The sequence below is a fragment of the Salvelinus fontinalis genome, chromosome 42, assembly GCF_029448725.1.
Source record: "Salvelinus fontinalis isolate EN_2023a chromosome 42, ASM2944872v1, whole genome shotgun sequence".
Lineage (NCBI taxonomy): Eukaryota > Metazoa > Chordata > Actinopteri > Salmoniformes > Salmonidae > Salvelinus > Salvelinus fontinalis.
Window position 1 is genome coordinate 311,607 of NC_074706.1, and position 27,100 is coordinate 338,706.

Consider the following 27,100-nt stretch of genomic DNA (forward strand, 5'->3'; position numbering starts at 1 on the left):
GTACATTTACATTTATAATTGTTACAGTTGTAAATATGTATATTATTATTATTATTTGTATTATTTTATTTGTATTATTCACTTTTCGTTGACCTGCACTGTTGAAGCTTGTAGCTTAATACTTTCACTGTACCCTGCCATTACATCTGCGACCCTGCTGCACATGTGATTAACACACCTAATCTAATGGAAGTCCAGTCCATGTTTTCATTATACTGATGCACTCAACGTTCCATTCCATGTTTTATTTATGCACTAGTTGAACTACAGAGCTAGTGAACAACAATGTATATATGTATCCCCACAATGGTTTCAGTCAATTTCAACAGAAGATAAGTAACCCAACCTACATTCTTCATAAGATAATAGAACATGAAGAGGGAGAAAACAGTGTACTGTAGTTTTTACCAATGCATTTGTCACTAAGTGGTTTAGACTACTTAACACCAGCATAAACCCACAGAGCAGGGAAGCAGTATTTTTATGTCTAAAAGGTTTCTTCAATGTCTGACACACATCTTATCAAAGCCCTTATAGGGAATTTCAATATCATCATGATAAACTATCTCTGTTCTTATTTAGATATGATATGGAAAAAATAATGTACATTGCTGTTTTCAGTTAAAAAAAATTGTGCTTTTATAGTGCTTTTCATAATTGCATTCGGTGCAAAATGTTTTGCAGAATATCATTATAATGTCTTACATCCCCAGCGCAGAAGGTCAACAGTAGGCCTACTCTGCTTTTGTGTTTAAACGTTTTAATATAATGGTGTTTACTCGTCTTATTTACAGATTGATATGGGACCAGACCAGTCCTCTTCAGGATGCTGAGATCTCCTCTCTGAGAGTTATAATGAGTTATCATCAGATTGACATGGGACCAGACCAGTTCTCTTCAGGATTGTGAGACCTCCTCTCTGAGAGTTATAATGAGTTATCATCAGGGGACTGAGGGTGGTGACATCCCTAAAGAAAGACGTAAGGATGGGTCACCATACAAGGATCTTGATGAGACCATGGACCCTGATATGAGGTGTGTTTGTGTTCTTGTTGAACACTTTTAGATCCTATGCTATAATTATGTAATAGATTTACATGACGATTTTTACCAAAAATACAACACACCTCTCAAATATATACTAATATGTTCATTTGATTTCTATGAAGGATACTGAGTTACTGCTAGTCAGTTGCATAGCTGAATGCATTCAACTGAAATGTGTCTTCCACATTTAACCCAAACCTTCTGTATCAGAGAGGTACGGGGGGCTGTCTTAATCAACATTATGTCATCGGTGCCCAGGGAGCAGTTGTTGTGGGTAGTTAACTGCCTTCCTCAAGGGCAGAAAGGCATATTTTTCCACCTTGTTGGCTCGGGGATTCAAACCAGCAACCTTTCGGTTAAAGTCCCAACGCTCTTAACCGCTAGGCTACCTGCTGCCCCTATAATGACTCTAAGCATGATGGGATGTTTTAATTTCTTTAATTCTAATTAATATAGTTGGTGTAAATGACTGTGAGGAGAAATCAAGGGCCAGTGGTAGTTCATATCAAATGTTATTTGCCGAATACAACGGGTGTAGACTTTACTGTGAAATGCTTGCTTACGAGCTGTACAGTTTGAAAATAACACTAAAAACAATAAATAAATAAAATAGTAACACGTAAAATAAAACAAAATACACAATATATATATATACAGTGCATTCGGAAAGTATTCAGACTCATCCCGTTTTCCACATTTAGTTACGTTACAGCCTTTTCTAAAATGTTTTAAATTATATTTTTCCTCATCAATCTAAACACAATACCTGTCACGTTCCTGACCTGTTTTCTGTTAGTTTTGTATGTTTTGTTGGTCAGGACGTGAGTTTGGGTGGGCATTTCTATGTTTTGTGTTTCTATGTTTAGGTCTATTGTAATCAGCCTTATATGGTTCTCAATCAGAGACAGGTGTTTGACGTTGTCTTCTGATTGAGAACCATATATAGGTTAGCCGTTCACACTGTTTGTTGGTGGGTGGTTGTCTCCTGTGTCTGTGTCTATGTTTGCACCATACGGGACTGTTTCGTTCGTTCGTCGTTTTGTTTGTAGTAAGTACTTGTTCGTTCGTTCTTCATGTTTCATGTAAGTTTGTGGTCCAAGTCTGTCTACATTCGGTTTGTTATTTTGTTTAGTTGTCAAGTATAGTTCGTTTTGTCTTGTTCAATAAATTCATCATGTCATTTCACTACGCTGCGCCTTGGTTTAATCCCTGCTCCTCCTCTTCGTATGAAGAGGAGGAGGAAGCCCGTTACAATACCCCATAATGACAAAGGGAAAACAGATTTTAATAATTTTATATTTAATATTAAAAATAAAAAACAGGTACCTGACTAAGTATTCAGACTCTTTGCTATGAGACTCAAAATTGAGCTCAGGTGCATCCTGTTTCCATTGATCATCCTTGAGATGTTTCTACAACTTGATTGGAGTCCACCTGTGGTAAATTCAATTGATTGGTCATGATTTGGAAAGATACACACACCTGTCTATATAAGGTCCCATAGTTGACAGGGCATGTCAGAGCAAAAACCAAGCCATGAGGTCTAACACTGTGCCCAAACCGAACACACGCGTGCCCGTCCGTGTGCGACATCGTGAGCAAATTGATTTTGTCCCCCCACACCAAACGCGATAACGACACGCAGGTTGAAATATCAAAACAAACTCTGAACCAATTATATTAATTTGGGGACAGGTCGAAAAGCATTAAACATTTATGGCAAACTAGCCTAATTTGTCCTATTTAGCTAGCTTGCTTTTGATAGTTAATTTGTCCTGGGATATAAACGTTGAGTTGGTATTTCATCTGAAATGCACAAGGTCCTCTACTACAACAATTAATCCACACAAAATGGACAACCGAATCGTTTCTCGTCATCTCTCCCCCTTCCAGGCCTTTTCTTCTTTTGACTTTTTATTGCGATTGGCATCTAGTATTACCATGACGACCGATCAACCTCAGTTCATCTTTCAGAAACCCACGTGGGTATAACCAATGAGGAGATGGCACGTGGGTATCTGCTTCTATAAACCAATGAGGAAATGGAAGAGGCAGGACTTGCAGCGCGATGAGCATCACAAATAGAACTGACTTCTATTTTAGCACTTGGCAATGTAGACGCTCATTGGCGCATGCGAGCAGTGTGGGTGCAATGATTGAATGTGGACATTTATTTTCCAATGCTCGCGCTCGCGATGTGACACGAGTGGTGTGGTCAGCATGTAAGGAATTCTCCGTAGAGCTCAGAGTCAGGATTGTGTCGAGGTACAGATCCGGGGAAGAGTACCAAAACATTTCTGCAGCATTGAAGGTGCCCAAGAACACAGTGGCCTCCATCATTCTTAAATGGAAGAAGTTTGGAACCAACAAGACTCTTTCTAGAGCTGGCTGCCCGTCCAAAGCGAGCAATCGGGGGAGAAGGGCCTTGGTTGGTTAGGGTGGTGACCAAGAACCCGATAGTCACCAAGACAGAGCTCCAGACTTCCTCTGTGGATATGGGAGAACCTTCCAGAAGGACAACCATCTCTGCAACACTCCACCAATCAGGCCTTTATGGTGGAGTGGCCAGACGGAAGCCACTTCTCAGTAAAAGGCACATGACAGACCGCTTGGAGTTTGGCACCTAAAGGACTCTCAGACCATGAATAACAAGATTCTCTGCTATGATGAAACCAAGATTAAGCTCTCTTGCCTGAATGCCAAGCGTCACGTCTGGAGGAAACCTGGCACCATCCCTACGGTGAAGCATGGTGGTGGCCGCATCATGCTGTGGGGATTTTTTTCAGAGGCAGGGGCTGGGAGACTAGTAAGGATCGAGGGAAAGATGAACGGAGCAAAGTACAGCGAGATCCTTGATGAAAACCTGCTCCAGAGCGCCCAGGACCTCAGTTTTCGCCGAATGTTCTCCTTCCAACAGGATGACCCTAAGCACACAGCCAAGACAACGCAGGAGTGGCTTCGAGACAAGTCTCTGTCCTTGAGTGGCCCAGCCAGAGCCCGGACTTGAACCCGTTCAAACATCTCTGGAGAGACCTGAAAATAGCTGTGCAGCGACACTCCCCATCCAACCTGACAGAGCTTGAGAGGATCTGCAGAGAAGAATGGGAGAAACCCCCTAAATACAGGTTAGCCAAGCTTATAGCATTATGATGCTAAGAAGACAAGAAGACTCGAGGCTGTAATCGCTGCCAAAGGTGCTTAAACAAAGTACTGAGTAAAGTGTCTGAATACTTATGTAAATGTGATATTTCAGTTTTTTTAATTAATGCATTTGCAAAAATCTCAAAAAAACTGTTTTTGCTTTATTATAATGGTGCATTGTGTGTAGATATCCTGGAAGGATATTGATCTCATCCCGTCAGAGGATGCCTGCTTATTTTTTAAGAATGCCTTCCTCACCATCTTAAATAAGCATTCCCCATTCAAGAAATTTAGAACCAGGAACAGATATAGCCCTTGGTTCTCTCCAGACCTGACTGCCCTTAACCAACACAAAAACATCCTATGGCGTTCTGCATTAGCATCGAACAGCCCCCGTGATATGCTACTTTTCAGGGAAGCTAGAAACCAATATACATAGGCAGTTAGAAAAGCCAAGGCTAGCTTTTTCAAGCAGAAATTTGCTTCCTGCAACACAAATTCAAAAAAGTTCTGGGACACTGTAAAGTCCATGGAGAATAAGAACACCTCCTCCCAGCTGCCCACTGCACTGAAGATAGGAAACACTGTCACCACCGATAAATCCACTATAATTGAGAATTTCGATAAGCATTTTTCTACGGCTGGCCATGCTTTCCACCTGGCTACCCCTACCCCGGTCAACAGCACTGCACCCCCCACAGCTACTCGCCCAAGCCTTCCCCATTTCTCCTTCTCCCAAATCCAGTCAGCTGATGTTCTGAAAGAGCTGCAAAATCTGGACCCCTACAAATCAGCCGGGCTAGATAATCTGGACCCTTTCTTTCTAAAATTATCTGCTGAAATTGTTGCCACCCCTATTACTAGCCTGTTCAACCTCTCTTTCGTGTCGTCTGAGATTCCCAAAGATTGGAAAGCAGCTGCGGTCATCCCCCTCTTCAAAGGGGGGGGGAAACTCTTGACCCAAACTGCTACACACCTATATCTATCCTATATCTATCCTATATCTGCAACAAACAGATTACCGACCATTTCGAATCCCACCATACCTTCCCCGCTATGCAATCTGGTTCCAGAGCTGGTCATGGGTGCACCTCAGCCACGCTCAAGGTCCTAAACGATATCTTAACCGCCATCGATAAGAAACAATACTGTGCAGCCGTATTCATTGACCTAGCCAAGGCTTTCGACTCTGTCAATCACCACATCCTCATCGGCAGACTCGACAGCCTTGGTTTCTCAAATGATTGCCTTGCCTGGTTCACCAACTACTTCTCTGATAGAGTTCAGTGTGTCAAATCGGAGGGTCTGTTGTCCGGGCCTCTGCCAGTCTCTATGGGGGTGCCACAGGGTTCAATTCTTGGACCGACTCTCTTCTTTGTATACATCAATGATGTCGTTCTTGCTGCTGGTGAGTCTCTGATCCACCTCTACGCAGACGACACCATTCTGTATACTTCTGGCCCTTCTTAGGAGACTGTGTTAACAACCTTCCGGGCGAGCTTCAATGCCATACAACTCTACTTCCGTGGCCTCCAATTGCTCTTAAATACAAGTAAAACTAAATGCATGCTCTTCAACCGATCGCTATCTGCACCTGCCCGCCTGTCCAACATCACTACTCTGGACGGCTCTGACTTAGAATATGTGGACAACTACAAATACCTAGGTGTCTGGTTAGACTGTAAACTCTCCTTCCAGACTCACATCAAACATCTCCAATCCAAAGTTAAATCTAGAATTGGCTTCCTATTCCGCAACAAAGCATCCTTCACTCATGCTGCCAAACATACCCTTGTAAAACTGACCATCCTACCAATCCTCGACTTCGGTGATGTCATTTACAAAATAGCCTCCAATACCCTACTCAATAAATTGGATGCAGTCTATCACAGTGCCATCCGTTTTGTCACCAAAGTCCCATATACTACCCACCACTGCGACCTGTACACTCTCGTTGGCTGGCCCTCGCTTCATACTCGTCGCCAAACCCACTGGCTCCAGGTCATCTACAAGACCCTGCTAGGTAAAGTCCCCCCTTATCTCAGCTTGCTGGTGACCATAGCAGCACCCACCTGTAGCACGCGCTCCAGCAGGTATATCTCTCTGGTCACCCCCAAAACCAATTCTTCCTTTGGCCGCCTCTCCTTCCAGTTCTCTGCTGCCAATGACTGGAACGAACTACAAAAATCTCTGAAACTGGAAACACTTATCTCCCTCACTAGCTTTAAGCACCAGCTGTCAGAGCAGCTCACAGATTACTGCACCTGTACATAGCCCATCTATAATTTAGCCCAAACAACTACCTCTTTCCATACTGTATTTATTTATTTTGCTCCTTTGCACCCCATTATTTCTATCTCTACTTTGTACATTCTTCCACTGCAAATCTACCATTCCAGTGTTTTACTTGCTATATTGTATTTACCTCGCCACCATGGCCTTTTTTTGCCTTTTCCTCCCTTATCTCACCTCACTTGCTCACATTGTATATAGACTTATTTTTCTACTGTATAATTGACTGTATGTTTGTTTTACTCCATGTGTAACTCTGTGTTGTTGTATGTGTCGAACTGCTTTGCTTTATCTTGGCCAGGTCGCAATTGTAAACGAGAACTTGTTCTCAACTTGCCTACCTGGTTAAATAAAGGTGAAATAAATAAATAAATAAATAAAATAAATAAAGATTGATGAGGAAAAAAACTATTTAATCAATTCTAGAATAAGCCTGTAACGAAAAAAAGTCAAGGGGTCTGAATACTTCCCCAATCCACTGTACATGGAGTACCAGATCAATGTGGAGCTATATACAGGGAGTACCAGTACCAGATCAATGTGCAGAAGTACGAGATATTTGAGGTAGATACACTACGTAGCCAAAAGTACATCTCATTCCAAAATCATGGGCATTAATATGGAGTTGGTCCCCTCATTTCTGCTAGAACAGCCTCCACTCTTCTGGGAAGGCTTACCACTAGATGTTGGAACGTTGCTGCGGGGACTTGCTTCCATTCAGCCACATAGAGTATAGTGAGGTCGAGCACTGACTTTGGGCAATTAGGCCTCGCAGTCTGCGTTCCAGTTCATCCCAAAGGTGTTCGATGGGGTTGAGGTCAGGGCTCTGTGCAAGCCAGTCAAGTTCTTCCACACCAATCTCGACAAACCATTTCTGTATGGACCTCGCTTTGTGCACGGAGGCATTGTCATGCTGACACAGGAAAGGGCCTTCCCGAAACTGTCGTCTCAAAAGTGGAAGCACAGAATCGTCTAGAATGTCATTGTATGCTGTAGATTTCCTTTCACTGGAACTAGCCCGAACCATGAAAAACAGCCCCAGACCATTATTCCTCCTCCACCAAATTTTACAGTTGGAACGATGAATTAGGGCAGGTAGCGTTCTCCTGTCATCCGCCAAACCCAGATTCATCTGTTGGACTGCAAGATGGTAAAACGTGATTTATCATTCCAGAGAATGCGTTTCCACTGCTCCAGAGTCCAATGGCGGTGAGCTTTACACCACTCCTGCCGACGCTTGGCATTGTGCATGGTAATCTTAGGTTTGTGTGTGGCTGCTTGGCCATGGAATCTAATTTCATGAAACTACCGATGAAGAGTTCTTGAGCTGACGTTGCTTCCAGAGGCAGTTCGGAACTCAGTAGAGAGTGTTTCAAGCGAGGATAGACGATTGTTACGTGCTATGTGCTTCAGCACTCGGCGGTCCCTTTCAGTGAGCTTCTGTGGCCTACCACTTCGCGGCTGAGCCGTTGTTGCTCCTAGACGTTTCCACTTCACAATAACATCACTTACAGTTGACCGGGGCAGCTCTAGCAGGGCAGAAATTTGACGAACTGACTTATTGGAAAGGTGACATCCTATGACGGTGCCACGTTGAAAGAGCAGTCTCTTTCCTCTGGTTGTATATTTTAATGAAGAGTAACAGATCAATGAATATCCCTATTAGTTTCAAGGAGGGACCTTACAGCAAAATGAAGAGTCAGATTCTACGTTCTATGTTCTACCTGGAAAAGTCAATAGGATCCTATAATGATTGTTAATTTATGTAGTTGGCTAGAATAAGAGAAGCTAAATATCACATCATGGTGATTCAGATCATTATTATGTGGAAGAGAGGAATATAATAAATGTTTGTTTTATTGTATTTGTTTTGAGTGTTTATTATTTAGTGTTTTATTCGTTTTTGTGTGTTTTGCATGACTGTCTTGTACTACTAGGAGCCAATCAGAGAGAGCAGAGTCCATTTCCTCTGGTTTTCAATCAATGAAGACTGAGCGATCCATGGATTACCCTGTTGATTTCAGAAGAGGAGACTCTCTACGAAACAAAGGGTGAGATTATGATGTGCACCCAGCTGTAAATACAGGCCTATGTCGTAATAATGCTGACCTCATGAAATAAAATGTCTGCGACTTAATGTAAAGCAAAAATACACATCATGATAACAGATAGTTGTAGGTAGGTTACCATGTGTTATATTATCATGATTACAGATAGTTATAGGTAGGTTACCATGTGTTATATTATCATGATTACAGATAGTTATAGGTAGGTTACCATGTGTTATATTATCATGATAACAGATAGTTATAGGTAGGTTACCATGTGTTATATTATCATGATAACAGATAGTTATAGGTAGGTTACCATGTGTTATATTATCATGATAACAGATAGTTATAGGTAGGTTACCATGTGTTAATTATCATGATAACAGATAGGTAGGTTACCATGTGTTATATTATCATGATAACAGATAGTTATAGGTAGGTTACCATGTGTTATATTATCATGATAACAGATAGTTATAGGTAGGTTACCATGTGTTATATTATCATGATAACAGATAGTTATAGGTAGGTTACCATGTGTTATATTATCATGATAACAGATAGTTATAGGTAGGTTACCATGTGTTATATTATCATGATAACAGATAGTTATAGGAAGGTTACCATGTGTTATATTATCATGATAACAGATAGGTAGGTTACCATGTGGTATGTTATCATGATAACAGATAGTTATAGGTAGGTTACCATGTGTTATATTATCATGATAACAGATAGGTAGGTTACCATGTGGTATATTATCATGATAACAGATAGTTATAGGTAGGTTACAATGTGTTATATTATCATGATAACAGATAGTTATAGGTAGGTTACCATGTGTTATATTATCATGATAACAGATAGTTATAGGTAGGTTACCATGTGTTATATTATCATGATAACAGATAGTTATAGGTAGGTTACCATGTGTTATATTATCATGATAGCATAGAGTTATAGGTAGGTTACCATGTGGTATATTATCATGATAACAGATAGTTATAGGTAGGTTACCATGTGTTATATTATCATGATAACAGATAGTTATAGGTAGGTTACCATGTGTTATATTATCATGATAACAGATAGTTATAGGTAGGTTACCATGTGTTATATTATCATGATAGCATAGAGTTATAGGTAGGTTACCATGTGTTATATTATCATGATAACAGATAGTTATAGGTAGGTTACCATGTGTTATATTATCATGATAACAGATAGTTATAGGTAGGTTACCATGTGTTATATTATCATGATAACAGATAGTTATAGGTAGGTTACCATGTGTTATATTATCATGATAACAGATAGTTATAGGTAGGTTACCATGTGTTATATTATCATGATAACAGATAGTTATAGGTAGGTTACCATGTGTTATATTATCATGATAACAGATAGTTATAGGTAGGTTACCATGTGTTATATTATCATGATAGCATAGAGTTATAGGTAGGTTACCATGTGTTATATTATCATGATAACAGATAGTTATAGGTAGGTTACCATGTGTTATATTATCATGATAACAGATAGTTATAGGTAGGTTACCATGTGTTATATTATCATGATAACAGATAGTTATAGGTAGGTTACCATGTGTTATATTATCATGATAACAGATAGTTATAGGTAGGTTACCATGTGTTATATTATCATGATAACAGATAGTTATAGGTAGGTTACCATGTGTTATATTATCATGATAACAGATAGTTATAGGTAGGTTACCATGTTATATTATCATGATAGCATAGAGTTATAGGTAGGTTACCATGTGTTGTATTATCATGATAACAGATAGTTATAGGTAGGTTACCATGTGTTATATTATCATGATAACAGATAGTTATAGGTAGGTTACCATGTGTTATATTATCATGATAACAGATAGTTATAGGTAGGTTACGATGTGTTATATTATCAGGCCATTATGTGTTTGAGTTTGCGTTGAGTTTATTTGTATTTTTACAGGGACAGTACACATTAATCAACGTTTCAGTAAAAGTGCCGGTTTTAGCCAGACGGCTAATTTTCAACCGCAGTCCCTGGGCAGGTTATTAAAAACAATTACAGTATAGACAATCATTGAGCAGTGAGCACACGCAGAGCAACATAGGACAAGCAAGACATAGCATACAGACAGAGCAACATAGGACAAACAAGACGTAGCATACAGACAGAGCAACATAGAACAAAAAGCAGCAAGACAAAATTCATAAAAGCAACAAAGTGTTTCCACACCTCACAAGCTACAGACAACATGGAAAGCAGCAATACACAGCTAGGGATTATGATCACAAATCTGATTGACCTTTAGCCATGTCTTCATGCATTTTGTGAAAGTGTGATAGGTGGTACAGTTATGTGTGTCTGATGGCAGTGTGTTCCAGACATGGGAAGCTCTCACAGAGAAAGCGGATTTACTGAAGGTGCTTTTCCTTAAGGGAACTATACAGTCACCTCTCATGGCAGACCTTGTGGATCTGCTGCCATATGTTTGGGTTTTCTGTTTAACAAAAATACTGAGTGGAGCGGGAGCCAGGCCATTTAGGATCTTGAATACAAGACATGCGTCGGTGTATTGCACAAGATTTTCCCAACTCAGGAGCTCATGCTTTCTGAGGATGTAACAGTGATGATGGCTATTGGGCTTCCTATCAAGCACTTTGAGAGCCTGTTTGTAGACAGACTGAATAGGTTTTAATGTTGTACAGCAAGCTTGGGCCCAACTAGTCAAGCAGTATTTTAAGTGGGGGAGTATCATAGATTTTAAGTACAGTTTTGCTACCTCTGTAGTCAAACAATTTCGTATAAATCGGAAATTAGCTAGGTTGAATTTGGTTATCTGAAGGACCTTTTTCACATGCTTTTTAAAAGAGAGGTTGGAATCAAGTATGATGCCAAGGTACTTAAAATCAGATACCACCTGGAGCTTCTGAATGGATGAGGTTCTTTTGATCAATGTATTTAATAACTGTTATTTCCAATTCCCATCAGGCCAGGAGAGGTACCCTGTGATATCTGCTCTGAGGTCCAAGCTGTGAAGTTCTGTCAGACCTGCAGTGTGTCCTACTGTGAGACCCACATCAGACAGCACTATACAATACCTAAACTAAAGAGACACACACTGGTGGATGTGACTGGAGACCTGGTGCAGAAACTCTGCCAACATGACTACAGTCCTCTGGACGTGTTCTGCAGGACAGACCAGATGCTGATCTGTAGTCAGTGTGCAGAGACAAACCACAAAGGACATGATACCACCCTCCATCAGATAAAGAAAGCAGGAAGACAGGTAGCTACTGGGGTTAATCTGGAAGACAGGTAGCTACTGGGGTTAATCTGGAAGACAGGTAGCTACTGGGGTTAATCTGGAAGACAGGTAGCTACTGGGGTTAATCTGGAAGACAGGTAACTACTGGGCTTAATCAGGAAGACAGGTAACTACTGGGGTTAATCTGGAAGACAGGTAACTACTGGGGTTTATCTGGAAGACAGGTAACTACTGGGGTTAATCAGGAAGACAGGTAACTACTGGGGTTAATCGGGAAGACAGGTAACTACTGGGGTTAATCTGGAAGACAGGTAACTACTGGGGTTAATCTGGAAGACAGGTAGCTACTGGGGTTAATCTGGAAGACAGGTAACTACTGGGGTTAATCAGGAAGACAGGCAACTACTGGGGTTAATCTGGAAGACAGGTAACTACTGGGGTTAATCAGGAAGACAGGTAACTACTGTGGTTAATCTGGAAGACAGTTAACTGCTGGGGTTAATCGGGAAGACAGGTAACTACTGTGGTTAATCGGGAAGACAGGTAACTACTGGGGTTAATCGGGAAGACAGGTAGCTACTGGGGTTAATCTGGAAGACAGGTAGCTACTGGGGTTAATCTGGAAGACAGGTAGCTACTGGGGTTAATCTGGAAGACAGATAGCTACTGGGGTTAATCTGGAAAACAGGTAACTACTGGGGTTAATCTGGAAGACAGGTAGCTACTGGGGTTAATCTGGAAGACAGGTAACTACTGGGGTTAATCGGGAAGACAGGTAACTACTGGGGTTAATCGGGAAGACAGGTAACTACTGGGGTTAATCGGGAAGACAGGTAACTACTGGGGTTAATCGGGAAGACAGGTAACTACTGGGGTTAATCGGGAAGACAGGTAACTACTGGGGTTAATGGGGAAGACAGGTAACTACTGAGGTTAATCGGGAAGACAGGTAGCTACTGGGGTTAATCGGGAAGACAGGTAGCTACTGGGGTTAATCTGGAAGACAGGCAACTACTGGGGTTAATCAGGAAGACAGGTAACTACTGGGGTTAATCAGGAAGACAGGTAACTACTGGGGTTAATCTGGAAGACAGGTAACTACTGGGGTTTATCAGGAAGACAGGTAACTACTGGGGTTAATCGGGAAGACAGGTAACTACTGGGGTTTATCAGGAAGACAGGTAACTACTGGGGTTAATCGGGAAGACAGGCAACTATTGGGGTTAATCGGGAAGACAGGTAACTACTGGGGTTTATCAGGAAGACAGGTAACTACTGGGGTTAATCGGGAAGACAGGTAGCTACTGGGGTTAATCTGGAAGACAGGCAACTACTGGGGTTTATCAGGAAGACGGGTAACTACTGGGGTTAATCAGGAAGACAGGTAACTACTGGGGTTAATCTGGAAGACAGGTAACTACTGGGGTTTATCAGGAAGACAGGTAACTACTGGGGTTAATCGGGAAGACAGGTAACTACTGGGGTTTATCAGGAAGACAGGTAACTACTGGGGTTAATCGGGAAGACAGGCAACTACTGGGGTTAATCGGGAAGACAGGTAACTACTGGGGTTTATCAGGAAGACAGGTAACTACTGGGGTTAATCGGGAAGACAGGTAGCTACTGGGGTTAATCAGGAAGACAGGTAGCTACTGGGGTTAATCTGGAAGACAGGCAACTACTGGGGTTTATCAGGAAGACAGGTAACTACTGGGGTTAATCAGGAAGACAGGTAACTACTGGGGTTAATCTGGAAGACAGGTAACTACTGGGGTTTATCAGGAAGACAGGTAACTACTGGGGTTTATCAGGAAGACAGGTAACTACTGGGGTTAATCAGGAAGACAGGTAACTACTGGGGTTAATCTGGAAGACAGGTAACTACTGGGGTTTATCAGGAAGACAGGTAACTACTGGGGTTTATCAGGAAGACAGGTAGCTACTGGGGTTAATCTGGAAGACAGGTAACTACTGGGGTTCTCTTTTCTTTCGGGGTTGTACAGTGCAGTTCCAGTGCCAGTACATGTCTGAACACTCCTTAATTAACACTAGAACCGTTGGGACTCGAGGCGTCCCAGTTTGGGCCGTCAACATTCTAACAGCCTAATAAAAACATTTCATATGTGCTACGGCAACAATAATCCTTTTGCTGTGTTATGAAGGTCTTAGTATTTTATTAGTTCTGATTAGGATCTGCAATTATCTGCTGCTGAGGCAGTGGCTACTCTTCCTGGGGTCCAAACAGGAAGCAAAACACAAAGTAGTATATATTGCACTATATTTATGTTACAATTAAATAACGTGACAGACATAATACAATACAAAACAAAATATAGAATGTCTGTCTCTTCACAGTTCCTGTTGTAAGGGGTTATTTGATCTGTTTTTCAATCTGGTTTTATTGCTATCCCAAATTACATGGGAAAGGGGATAACTAGTCAGTTGTACAACTGAACGCATTAAACTGAAATATGTCTTCCGTTATTTGAAAGTATGACATCAATCCATGCTTTGGTTTAGTTTTCCTGGCACTGTTTCCACATGCAAGTGTTTTTTCGCATTTGTGGCTCAAATCCAATTCAAGTCATGGGACCGATTTTAGCATTTTACGTGTATCATGTCCAAATCATCCAAAAGTACTGTATCTAAAATTGATTGTGAAGCTCAACAAGGTCACTTGTAGATGATTTGATTATGATGTGTGAACAAGGCTAATGTGTGTCCCATGACTTTAATGAGATGTGTACAACAATTGCTAAAATGTTAGTATGTGTCAACAGTGCCAATGAAGCTAAACCAAAGCATTGACTGCTGTCATACCTTTTCCATGGACTGATTAGAGGGTAAGGAAAACAATATATAATTTTGTCATTTGGGTGAACTACACCATCATCATTTTGTTTAGGCAGGTCTTAATAATTTGTTTTTAAAGAAATGACAAATTCTTATTTTGTTTTCACAGCCTAAGAGTTTTGATGGAGACCAACACAAAACGCTGGCCTCAGATGATGGTAGGTACAGTATACAGGATGTGGAAACAGAATAAACTGACCCAAACAATATTATTTAATTGAAATCTCAATTTTGTAGAATAAATTTTGTAAGACGTCAATTGTTGTCCTTTAACTGCTGGTATCAATAGTACAAATGTGTGTTTGTAATGTCACTGAAGTCAATTTTTCAATCACCCGTTATGCCTTCACCAGTGCTGCCCCCTCCTGGTGACATCCAGGTTCTGTTGCTGACGTCAGACTCTGTGTCTCTGAGCTGGGGTCCTCCTGAAGGGCTGAAGGGACCACAGAAGTTCAGAGTGACCTGGGGTTGCGACGTGGAACCATGCAGTCTAGGGGTGAAAAATGTTCATGAAGTTGAAATAAGCAGACTCAACCCTGGTAAAAAGTACCAGTTCAACGTGGCTACAGAGGGAGAAGATGGAAGCCAAAGCAGATGTGTCTCAGCATCCCTATCTGCAGGTACAGTAGGATAACTTGTGTTTTTATTCAGACTACATTTTAGTCATTTAGCAGACACTCTTATCCTGAGCAATTAGGGTTAAGTGCCTTCCGAGTCAGCTCAGTGATTCAAACCAGCGACCTTTCGTTTCCTGGCCCAACATACTTAACCACTAGACTACCTCTCATCCACATCCTTCACTAAATCATTACCTACCTGCAGACTACATAATTCATTCATTCCTAGAGACATTTTGGGACTCTGTCAAAAACAGCCCATCTCTTCTAAACAAGTATAGGTTTTATTACAGTGCTCCTAGCACCTAGATTTAAAGATGTTCCTTTTGGAAGAGACCTCTTCAATCTCAGCTGGATCAAAGCTGAAGAGATGGAGAAAGTCCATATCCTACTGCAGCCCAGGAACAGAGCCAATACTGACAACTGCCACAAAACACTTTCAAACCTGCAACCTGGCACAGATTACACTGTTAGTGTTGCAACTGTGCTGAGCAATGGGGAACAGAGTGAATCTGTCTCTACAACAATCTACACTAGTAAGAGATCTTCCCCCAATTACAGCTCATCATCTCTTTACCAGTAACTAGAGAGATATCTCTTTACCAGTAACTAGAGAGATATCTCTTTACCAGTAACTAGAGAGATGTTGTTACATTACAAATCAAATTTGCTTTGTTGCTTCTGTTCTGTTTTTAGCTTATTTCTTCCCATATCAAAAGCCCTGGCCTTATTTGACCTTTCCCCCGTAAGGCTGAACACATTATATTAACTGTTAAACCAAAACATTTTTTTAAAGTGAAGCGAGCAAGCAAATTGTTTTTAAAGTAGAACCTCTTCTTAATAATATACTATAGCAATCTTAGTGCAACACCTAGCAAGATGTTGGCCTCTTGGGGGCTAAAAAAGCCATAGTTCAGCCATTATCCGGGAGGGAGTTGTGTATCTCTTTGTTTTGGGCAAAGGACCAAAACAGTCCTGCAGAACCCTGCTGTAAGGTTAGTCAAAAGCAGGAAAAGGCTGCAAAAGTGCAACCAATACAACTTTGTTCGGTTTACCCTTCCGCTGGCAAACGTAACAGGATTTACAGAACACCACAACATCCTGTTTCAGACCAGACCAGAAGAAGTTACGCAAGATATAGTCATATGTCTTGTTGATCTCAAGATGGGCTGCCATACTACCATCGTGAGCCAACCTCAGTATCGCTTGTAGAAGTGTAACTAGAATGACAATTTCAGATACACTGGGCCAATCATCTTGCCCAGAAAGTGGCGCAAGAATGGCATTTCCTCATCAGCACACCATCTCTGTCAAATTAACCCTTTAAACTTTATCAAACTCATCTCAACGTATCTCAGCAAAACCTTTTTTTTCTCACTCATGGCTCCTTTTCTGATAACCAATCAGGTTCTTCTACTCTGGGTTCCTTACAAATTACAGGATTTGGCACAACCTTCACTTCCTTAAAATCGTTGCCCAAAATGAATGAAACCCCCTTCATCGGTAGGCTAGGCCATACTCCAACGATAACGGAACCAGAAACAAGATCAAACTCTAGTTCCACATTATACAAAGGAACTTACATGCACCCCATCTCCACACCTTGTACAAACACTGTAACCAGTTTCTGAAGTGTCAGACAAAGGGCAAAACATCCTCCAAAGGGAAGGATTGAGCTGCCTCAGTTTCTCGTAGTATATTTACAGGCTGTTTAACAGTGGCTCAGTTGGTAGAGCATGGCGCTTGCAATGCCAGGGTTGTGGGTTCATTCCCCACGGGGGGACCAGGATGAATATGTATGAACTTTCCAATTTGTAAGTCGCTCTGGATAAGAGCGTCTGCTAAATGACTTAAATGGTAAATGTAACAGAATCACCATTACGCAGAGACACGAACCCTTCGAAAACAAAGGGTTCATACACATCTGATCCAAAATCTTGTTTAGGAGATACACCAGTACACCAACCAGAGATTTTACGGGGTGGAGTGCTCCCACAAAAATAAACTGCTTTCTCTCTCAATTGTTTTCTGTTTCAACTTAGGCCACTGAGACTGTGTCCTTTCTCATGGCAGTAATGACAAACTTACGGATACGAAGAACCAGTTTTCTGACGATCCTTGTTTCTGGACACTGGGGGAAGAGACTGAAAGCTCGTAGTAGGAGGTGACTTCTCTTCTCTCCTATGTAGGGAGAGCTACTTGGTGCTTTGTTTGTGAAGGTAGTTTTATGCGTCAACACAAACTAATCAGCAGCTGCAACTTTCTCAAGTGTGAGATCCTTGTGCGCATAAATGTAGGTAGCAACCCCTTCGTGAAGGTAATTCTTTAACTGCTGGAGAATTAGGAGTCTTTGAATCACCAAGGTCCTTGACCTCTTGAGAACCACACCACTGATCAAAAAGACATGCTTGTTCCCTTACGAATTCAACATGGCTTTGTGATTCTGTGTTTTGTAATTTACAAAACATTTCTGTATGCCTGAGGGACCAACTCGTAAGCTGGAAGTACAGCAGCTTTAATGGTGTCATAATCTGAACTCTGGTCAAGAGAAAGCGGCGTACACTTTCATGAGCTTTCCTCACAAGAACACTTTGGAGGAGCAGTGACCAGATATCCCGTGGCAATCCGCTCAAACGTAAAATATATACATCCATCTCCTTTTCGCTGAAAGGCGGTACAAGCTGGCTGTTCCAACCAAGATCAAACACTATTGAGGGTGCAAGATAGACTGACCTGATTCGAAGTGCTTCCAGCTCTACCTCTCTAGCATGCTACCATCTCTAACTCTTTTAATCGATTGACATGCTTCCATCTCTCTTTTAATTGATTGACATGCTTCCATCTTTCTTTTAATTGATTGACATGCTCGTGTTCTTGTTCTCGTTCTCTGGCAGCACGTTCTTATCGTTCTGTTTTAACCAAATGGCCTGCTGAATGGCCTGCTGAATGGCCTGCTAAATGGCCTGCTGAATGGCCTGCTGAATGGCCTGCTGAATGGCCTGCTGAATGGCCTGCTGAGTGGCCTGCTGAATGGCCTGCTGAATGGCCTGCTAAATGGCCTGCTGAATGGCCTGCTCCAACTAATTTCCCTTCCTCCAATCTCTCCCCACATTTTCTTTCCCTTTCCATGTGCTCAAGCTCTAATTTCTGTTGCACCCATTTTGCCTTTAGTTCTACCTCTAGCAGTTGCAAGTCTACGGGGTGTATTGTACCACCTATAGGACCCTTTTCATCATCCTTCCTCTCTGGGAGGATTTCCTCCTCCACCAAAGCAGTACCAATTAACTCTAACTACTGTTTTTGGATAGACATGTACCACTTTGATGTCATAATGCTTTGCAATGAGAAGATTTGTCTTCATACATTTATCAAGTAACTCCCAAGTAGAGTTCCCCACAAATGCTCCCAAATCAAAGTTCATCTGTTTTGTTTATTAGACTGTGTGCACTTTTTCATAGATTTCACCAGCCTCTGAGTGGTTGTCAGTAACACAAATTCTACCACAAAAGTATTTAAAAAAATTCTACCACAAAAGTTTTGAAAACTCAAATCTCTGGGCACAGTAGAGCTTCAGAGTAGGTGGTTAGAGTGACTATCATACTCATGGAAAACAATATCCCGGACTTGCCCCAATTTAGTTACGTTCCCCAATAAGAAAACCAATAATATTGTTGCTCAATAGAAATAGGGAACTAAGAAATAAGCCCTGAACAACCAGAATGATAAGGTGGGGTTTCAGGAGGGGTTCTCAGACACCCATGGTGTGTTCCCTGAAAGTTGACTAGCAACAAGAATCTGTGTCCTAAAAGACACCTCCATAAGTGCCCACTTAAGTTCCCTGAGAAAAGGCAAACCAAAATAAAAACCCACACCAACTTATATGGAGCTAAAAGCAATTGGAGCAAATCAAAGGGGAGAACACAGAATAAAATACTTTGTTTTTATCACACTCAAAGAGTAAGAGCTAAACCGTGGTCAAGAACTTCCAACGTCTCTCATGCCAAATGGAGCACTGGGTCAGACGCTCATATCCCCTGTGCTAGCACAGGTGAAACTAACGACTGACTAACGAGGAAACAGAACCAACCTCGAAAACAAAATTGAGCAAAACCCCAAAGCTTATAACACTCCTCTAACATGTCTCTGGAGTTAAACTGTAGCCTGACAATAATGTATTTTCCTTTAGTACCCCCTGCTCCAGACCAGCTGAATGTTGACTCAGTGGACGCCACATCAGCTGCTGTGAGCTGGAACCAGCCACCAGGGTTGGACCAAACCCAACATCATTACCAGATCTCCTACCAGTGTCCAGGGACAGAACCACACATCACTACCACATCCTCACCCAGCATCACTCTCTCTGACCTGCAAGGTGGTACTCAATACTCTGTCTCTGTCTGCACTGTGCTGGAACATGGAAGGCAAAGTCAACAGGTGTTAACAACCCTCACCACAAGTAAGGAAGTACACTATTGGTTTTTGCATGTGTTTTGTTGTTGTTGTTGTTGTTGTTGTTGTTATTATTATGGACTTGGTCTTTTACCAAATAGGTATAACCCCCCTACCTTGTCACAACACAACTGATTGGCTCAAACACATTAAGAAGTAAATAAATTCTACAAATGAACTTTTAAGAAGGCACACCTGAAATGCATTCCAGGTGACTACCTCATGAAGCTGGTTGAGAGAATGCCAAGAGTGTGCAAAGCTGTCATCAAGGCAAAGGGTGGCTATTTGAAGAATCTCAAATATAAAATATATTTTGATTTGTTTAACACTTTTTTGGTTACATCATGATTCCATATTTGTTATTTCATAGTTTGATGTCTTCAGTATTATTCTACAATAATAGGCTCTTTAATATAAGCTCTTTAATGCCACCCCTCAGCCACTCTCAGCCCATCCCACCCATCACCATAGACCACCCTCGTTTGGTTTCCATGTGCCATTTATTTTCAATTGTGCTGTCATTTTCATTTTATGAAAACATTTACATTACATTTACATTTACATTTAAGTCATTTAGCAGACGCTCTTATCCAGAGCGACTTACAAATTGGGAAAACCTTTCCTACGAGTATTTTTATATCATTTATTGAATATGGCTTTCCATATCACCCAACACTGCTATTTGTAAGGTTAATTTTAAGTGAATGTTGTAATGAAGTAACTACTTAAGTATTATCTCTGGTGTCAAACTGACTAGTTATCTACAGTTGAAGTCGGAAGTTTACAAACACTTAGGTTGGAGTCATTAAAACTCGTTTTTCAACCACCACAAATTTTATGTTAACAAACTATAGTTTTGGCAAGTCGGTTAGGACATCTACTTTGTGCATGACACAGGTAATTTTTCCAACAATTGTTTACAGACAGATTATTTCACTTATAATTCACTGTATCTCAATTCCAGTGGGTCAGAAGTTTAGAAAAACACTAAGTTGACTGTGCCTAACAGCTTGGAAAATTCCAGAAAATGTAATGGCTTTAGAAGCTTTAGATAGAATAATTGACATCATTTGAGTTAATTGGAGGTGTACCTGTGGATGTATTTTAAGGCCTACCTTCAAACCCAGTGCCTCTTTCCTTGACATCATGGGAAAATCAAAAGAAATCAGCCAAGACCTCAAAATGGTAGACCTCCACAAGTCGGGTTCATCCTTGGGAGCAATTTCCAAACGCCGGAAGGTACCAGGTTCATCTGTACAAACAATAATACGCAAGTATAAACACCATGGGACCACGCAGCCATCTCAGGAATGAGACACCTTCTGTCTCCTAGAGATGAACGTACCTTGGTGCGAAAAGTGCAAATCAATCCCAGAACCACAGCAAAGGACCTTGTGAAGATGCTGGAGGAAACAGGTACAAAAGTATCTATAACCACAGTAAAACGAGTCCTATATCGACATAACCTGAAAGGCCACTCAGCAAGGAAGAAGCCACTGCTCCAAAACTGCCATAAAAAAAGCCAGACTATGGTTTGCAACTGCACATAGGGACAAAGATTGTACTTTTTGGAGAAATGTCCTCTGGTCTGATGAAACAAAAATAGAACTGTTTGGCCATAATGACCATCATTATGTTTGGAGGAAAAAGGGGGATGATTGCAAGCCGAAGAACGCCATCCCAACCGTGAAGCACGGGGGTGGCAGTATCATGTTGTGGGGGTGCTTTGCTGCAGGAGGGACTGGTGCACTTCACAAAATAGATGGCATCATGGAGGAAGGGAAATTATGTGGATATATTGAAGCAAAATCTCAAGACATCATTTAGGAAGTTAAAGCTTGATCGCAAATGGGTCTTCCAAATGGACAATGACCCCAAGCATACTTCCAAAGTTGTGGCAAAATGGCTTAAGGACAACAAAGTCAAGGTATTGGAGTGGCCATCACAAAGCCCTGACCTCAATCCCATAGAAAATGTGTAGGCAGAACTGAAAAAGTGTGTGCGAGCAAGGAGGCCTACAAACCTGACTCCGCTACACCAGCTCTGTCAGGAGGAATGGGCCAAAATTCACCCTACTTATTGTGGGAAGCTTGTGAAAGGCTACCCAAAATGTTTGACCCAAGTTAAACAATTTAAAGGCAACGCTACCAAATACTAATTGAGTGTATGTAAGTTTCTGACCCACTGAGAATGTGATGAAAGAAATAAAAGCTGAAAGAAATAATTCTGTCTACTATTTTTCTGACATTTCACATTCTTAAAATAAAGTGTTGATCCTAACTGACGTAAAACAGGGAATTTTACTAGGATTAAATGTCAGGAATTGTGAAAAACTGAGTTTAAATGTATTTGGCTAAGGTGTATGTAGACTTCCGACTTCAACTGTAAATTACTGTATTGTAAATTAACTAATCATAGCAGATGTGTCAATATGGGATGTAAAGGTACAGTATCTTCCCTGATGAGAAATATATGATGGTGATTCCTTGGATCCTTCCTGTTTCCTGATCTTCATTTCTATCTACAGGATCCTACCTGATGGAGCTGTTGTCAAAGACTGGACTAGAAGACCAATATGAAAACAAGCTGACGTTAAGTACTGTCCTTGAGATAAATGCTGATACTACATCAGATGAACCTCTTACCACTATGCAGTCACTTCCAGGGGCCTTCCTTAAGAAATTAATGATGGCAAATCTAAATGCTAGGAGTGTGAAATGTATGTCCACTGATGCAGGTGTTTCATTTCCGGATAAAGACCGTTTTGACAATCTAAAAAGTGACTCTGCTAACGGTAATGTGATTAATCCACTGGACCTGATAACAGCCCTGTTTCTGTGCTCAGATGGTTTCCTGCAGCAGGAGATGGTCCAGAAAATGTCCATGTGTCAGTTTGCTGTTCCTCTTCTGCTGCCCAACTGTGACACAGAACAAAGCACTTTGATGCTCTGGGCCTTGAGAGACATATTGAAGAAGTTTAGACTCTCTTCCCAAACATCCACACAGTCTTTTGTGGAGGAGAGAATTGTACTCTCTGATATTCCTATGGTGTCCTTTGTTAGGTTAGGGGAGATTAGAGTGTCCAAGTCTCAGATCTTGAACAAACTGCTTAGTAACCCTCAGCAGTACCATGACACATTTGTTCATCATGATATGGAATGTGGCGACATCACTCATAGAATCTCAAATGGACTGGTTGAAATCAGCTGGTACCTTCCATGTGGGAACAGAAACATCGACATCTTCACTAAGCCTATGGTGGTGGCCAATCTCAGAGGAGACATCAGGTCCTTTGAAACACAGTTCTCCTTTCTGTGTCAAACATCAGCTGCAGTTTACATTTTCACTGATGATTTAAAGGCAGATCTCAATTTGTTGAAAAGCAAAAACACAAAAGCAGAGTTTTTTCTGGTCGTCAACTCTCAACGAAAATCGTTCAGAGTAGACACATTGAAACAAATGATCACAAACTGCAGTATCAATGACCAAAATGTGATTGTGAAGAAAAAGAAAAACGATGCAGAATTTGTCAAAACCCTGCAATCATCTGTTGGTGCCATCATTGAAAATAGTCAAAACTGGTTGACAGTGGAAAACATGACTGACATAGCTCGTCACAGTGGGATTCTGGTTGATGAAGACCGCAATGAATGTCAGAGTGCCAGGAAGATGGCAGATGAAATCACCAGCAACATCACAGACACAGTCAAATTCAAAGACAAACAACTACAATTACAAGGTCAAATCTGGAAAGACCTTTCCCAGTTGGAGAAAGAGAGGTGTAGACTGAGAAAAGCAGGGGAACAAAACATTGAACACTACAAGAGCTCTCTGAAGAAAAAGGAGAAAGAGCTGAGAAAGAAACAATATACATGTGACATGTCAGATGCAATGGAAAGCTTCATTTTAGGATTGTCTAGTTCAGGAGCGGAGCGTTCCTATTTCCTCAAATGGATGCGGATAAATCTGGACAATCTGTCACGTCAGAATCTGTCTGCTTTGCGGGACCAGTACAAAGATCTTTGCCAAAATTCTCCTGAGAAAAAAGACGACATTAAAGATTTGGATAAGAAATTGTCTGACTGTTCCTTGGGACTTGAACACTTCCTGCGTGAGTTGGGCCATTTATATGAGTCTGCCTGCTCCCTCCCTGGAGACAGTCCTCAAAGGAAACAGATGGAGCATCTCCCTGGATTGTGTGCTCAGATGCTGTTGGATGGTTTCCCCATTGAGCTTCTGGATGGAGATGCATCAAATATCCCTCTGAAGTGGATATCAGCTGTTCTGACTCAGCTTCATACGCTTGTGGACTCTAACAGCAAGATCCGGGTTGTGACAGTTTTAGGGGACCAAGGTACTGGGAAGTCCACTCTCCTCAACATCATGTTTGGAGTCCAGTTTGCTGTCAGCAGTGGAAGATGCACCAGAGGTGCCTTCATGCTACTGATTAAAGTCAACAAAGAACTCAAGGAGGAGCTGAAATGTGACTACATCATGGTGATTGACACAGAGGGGTTGAAATCACCAGGGGTGGCTCAACTTGATAAACACTATGAACATGACAATGAACTGGCAACACTGGTGATTGGACTTAGTGATGTCACAATTATCAACATCTCCATGGAGAACAACACAGAGATGAAAGACATTCTACAGATTGTTGTTCATACTTTTATCAGGATGAAGGAAGTGGGGAAGAAGCCAGTCTGTCATTTTGTGTACCAGAATGTGTCAGACATGTCTGCTCATGACAATAACATGAGAGAAAGGAAAAAGTTGTTGGAACAGTTGAATGAAATGACCCAGGCAGCAGCCAGAATGGAGAAGAAGGAGAATATCACTAAGTTCACTGATGTGATGAAGTATGATCCAGACACAAGCAGCTGGTACATCCCAGGACTCTGGCATGGGACTCCTCCTATGTCTCCAGTCAATGCTGGCTACAGTGAGGCTGTATATGGTTTAAAAAAAAACTTGATACAAGACTTAGTAAAATGCCAGAGGAATGATGACATGACACATTTCCTGAAGTGGACAGAAAGCTTGTGGGAGTCTGTTAAATCGGAGAAGTTAATATTCAGTGTCAGAAACAGCTTGGTTGCAGATGCATACACCAGTTAATGCTCTGAGTACAATGGTTGGAACGGTCATTCCAGAAGGACATTTATTCCTGGATAATGGGTGCTGAAAGCAGAATATAAAACAGATCCAAACCCCCAAATGAGCATAAGAATCATGCTGAAGGACTTGTCCTGTCATCCCAATGGTGGAAGCAGCTTATTACTGTCGCTAGGACAGCAGAATCCCTGCCCATCAGGTTCTACGTGTTTTAAGTTGCCAGGTAGAATAGTAGAATACACAAGGTGCAATTTAGAAATTTGGTTTTGCATCCACAGTTTTTCACTGGTTATGTAAGTCACTGATAGTCAGTCATTTAGCCCATGTCAGCAAATTTATTTGAGATTGCTAAGTTAGTTTAGCAGCCAGCTATCTAAACTATTATGGTTGAATTACCTGCTGGGGGGCCCCTACTGATTTTGTGAGTCAGTCTAACTCAGATATTATATTAAAAACTGCAACCATTTTTCTCCACCCTACTGCAAAATGTGTAGAATTCCAGCAAACTTGCTTTAAAATTGTCCCATTTTCTCTACACCCCATGGAAAAAGGTGTGAAATTGCACGAAGTTAACAAAAAAGTGTACAAAATGTATCTCTGCTGTTAAAATGCAATACATTCTATTGAATGGATGTGGGGTACATAGACCTTCGAGCAACTGCGGTGCCTTATGAGATAGTTTTGTGGCCCATCCCTGGTCTATGGCATGGAAAGAGCAAGTGTCCTTAATGTTTTGTATACTCAGTGTATACAGTCAGGATGGAAAAACGCTTTCGGTGGATAAGACTGACCGATACCTGCAATATAGGAAGGAAGGTGGAGTTATACCATACTGTAGACTGACAGATACCTGCAGTATATGAAGGAAGGAAGGAGTTATACCATACATACTGTAGACTGACAGATACCTGCAGTATATGAAGGAAGGTGGAGTTATACCATACTGTAGACTGACAGATACCTGCAGTATATGAAGGAAGGAGGAGTTATACCATACATACTGTAGACTGACAGATACCTGCAGTATAGGAAGGAAGGTGGAGTTATACCATACATACTGTAGACTGACAGATACCTGCAGTATATGAAGGAAGGTGGAGTTATACCATACTGTAGACTGACAGATACCTGCAGTATATGAAGGAAGGAGGAGTTATACCATACATACTGTAGACTGACAGATACCTGCAGTATAGGAAGGAAGGTGGAGTTATACCATACATACTGTAGACTGACAGATACCTGCAGTATATGAAGGAAGGTGGAGTTATACCATACTGTAGACTGACAGATACCTGCAGTATAGGAAGGAAGGTGGAGTTATACCATACATACTGTAGACTGACAGATACCTGCAGTATAGGAAGGAAGGTGGAGTTATACCATACATACTGTAGACTGACTGATACCTGCAGTATAGGAAGGAAGGAGGAGTTATACAATACTGTAGACTGACAGATACCTGCAGTATAGGAAGGAAGGTGGAGTTATACCATATATACTGTAGACTGACAGATACCTGCAGTATAGGAAGGAAGGAGTTATACCATACATACTGTAGACTGACAGATACCTGCAGTATAGGAAGGAAGGTGGAGTTATACCATACATACTGTAGACTGACAGATACCTGCAGTATAGGAAGGAAGGAGTTATACCATACATACTGTAGACTGACAGATACCTGCAGTATAGGAAGGAAGGTGGAGCTATACCATACATACTGTAGACTGACTGATACCTGCAGTATAGGAAGGAAGGAGGAGTTATACAATACTGTAGACTGACAGATACCTGCAGTATAGGAAGGAAGGTGGAGTTATACCATATATACTGTAGACTGACAGATACCTGCAGTATAGGAAGGAAGGAGTTATACCATACATACTGTAGACTGACAGATACCTGCAACATAGGAAGGAAGGAGTTATACCATACATACTGTAGACTGACAGATACCTGCAGTATAGGAAGGAAGGTGGAGTTATACCATACATACTGTAGACTGACTGATACCTGCAGTATAGGAAGGAAGGAGGAGTTATACCATACATACTGTAGACTGACAGATACCTGCTGTATAGGAAGGAAGGTGGAGTTATACCATACTGTAGACTGACTGATACCTGCAGTATAAGAAGGAAGGTGGAGTTATACCATACATACTGTAGACTGACAGATACCTGCAGTATAGGAAGGAAGGAGGAGTTATACCATAATGTAGACTGACAGATACCTGCAGTATAAGA

General features: G+C 41.3%; 1 protein-coding gene across 1 annotated transcript; it reads left to right on the forward strand.

The window, feature by feature from the left end:
• Nucleotides 1-796: 796 nt before the first annotated feature.
• LOC129841137 (up-regulator of cell proliferation-like) lies at nt 797-26,274 on the forward strand. Its single transcript, XM_055909263.1, is given in 9 exon segments — nt 797-1,034; nt 8,399-8,531; nt 11,538-11,835; nt 14,777-14,825; nt 15,021-15,287; nt 19,471-19,740; nt 22,261-24,876; nt 24,879-24,930; nt 24,932-26,274. Coding segments are annotated over 9 exon segments (4,005 nt in total). The 5' UTR covers nt 797-931; the 3' UTR covers nt 25,149-26,274.
• The last annotated feature ends 826 nt before the right edge of the window (nt 26,275-27,100 follow it).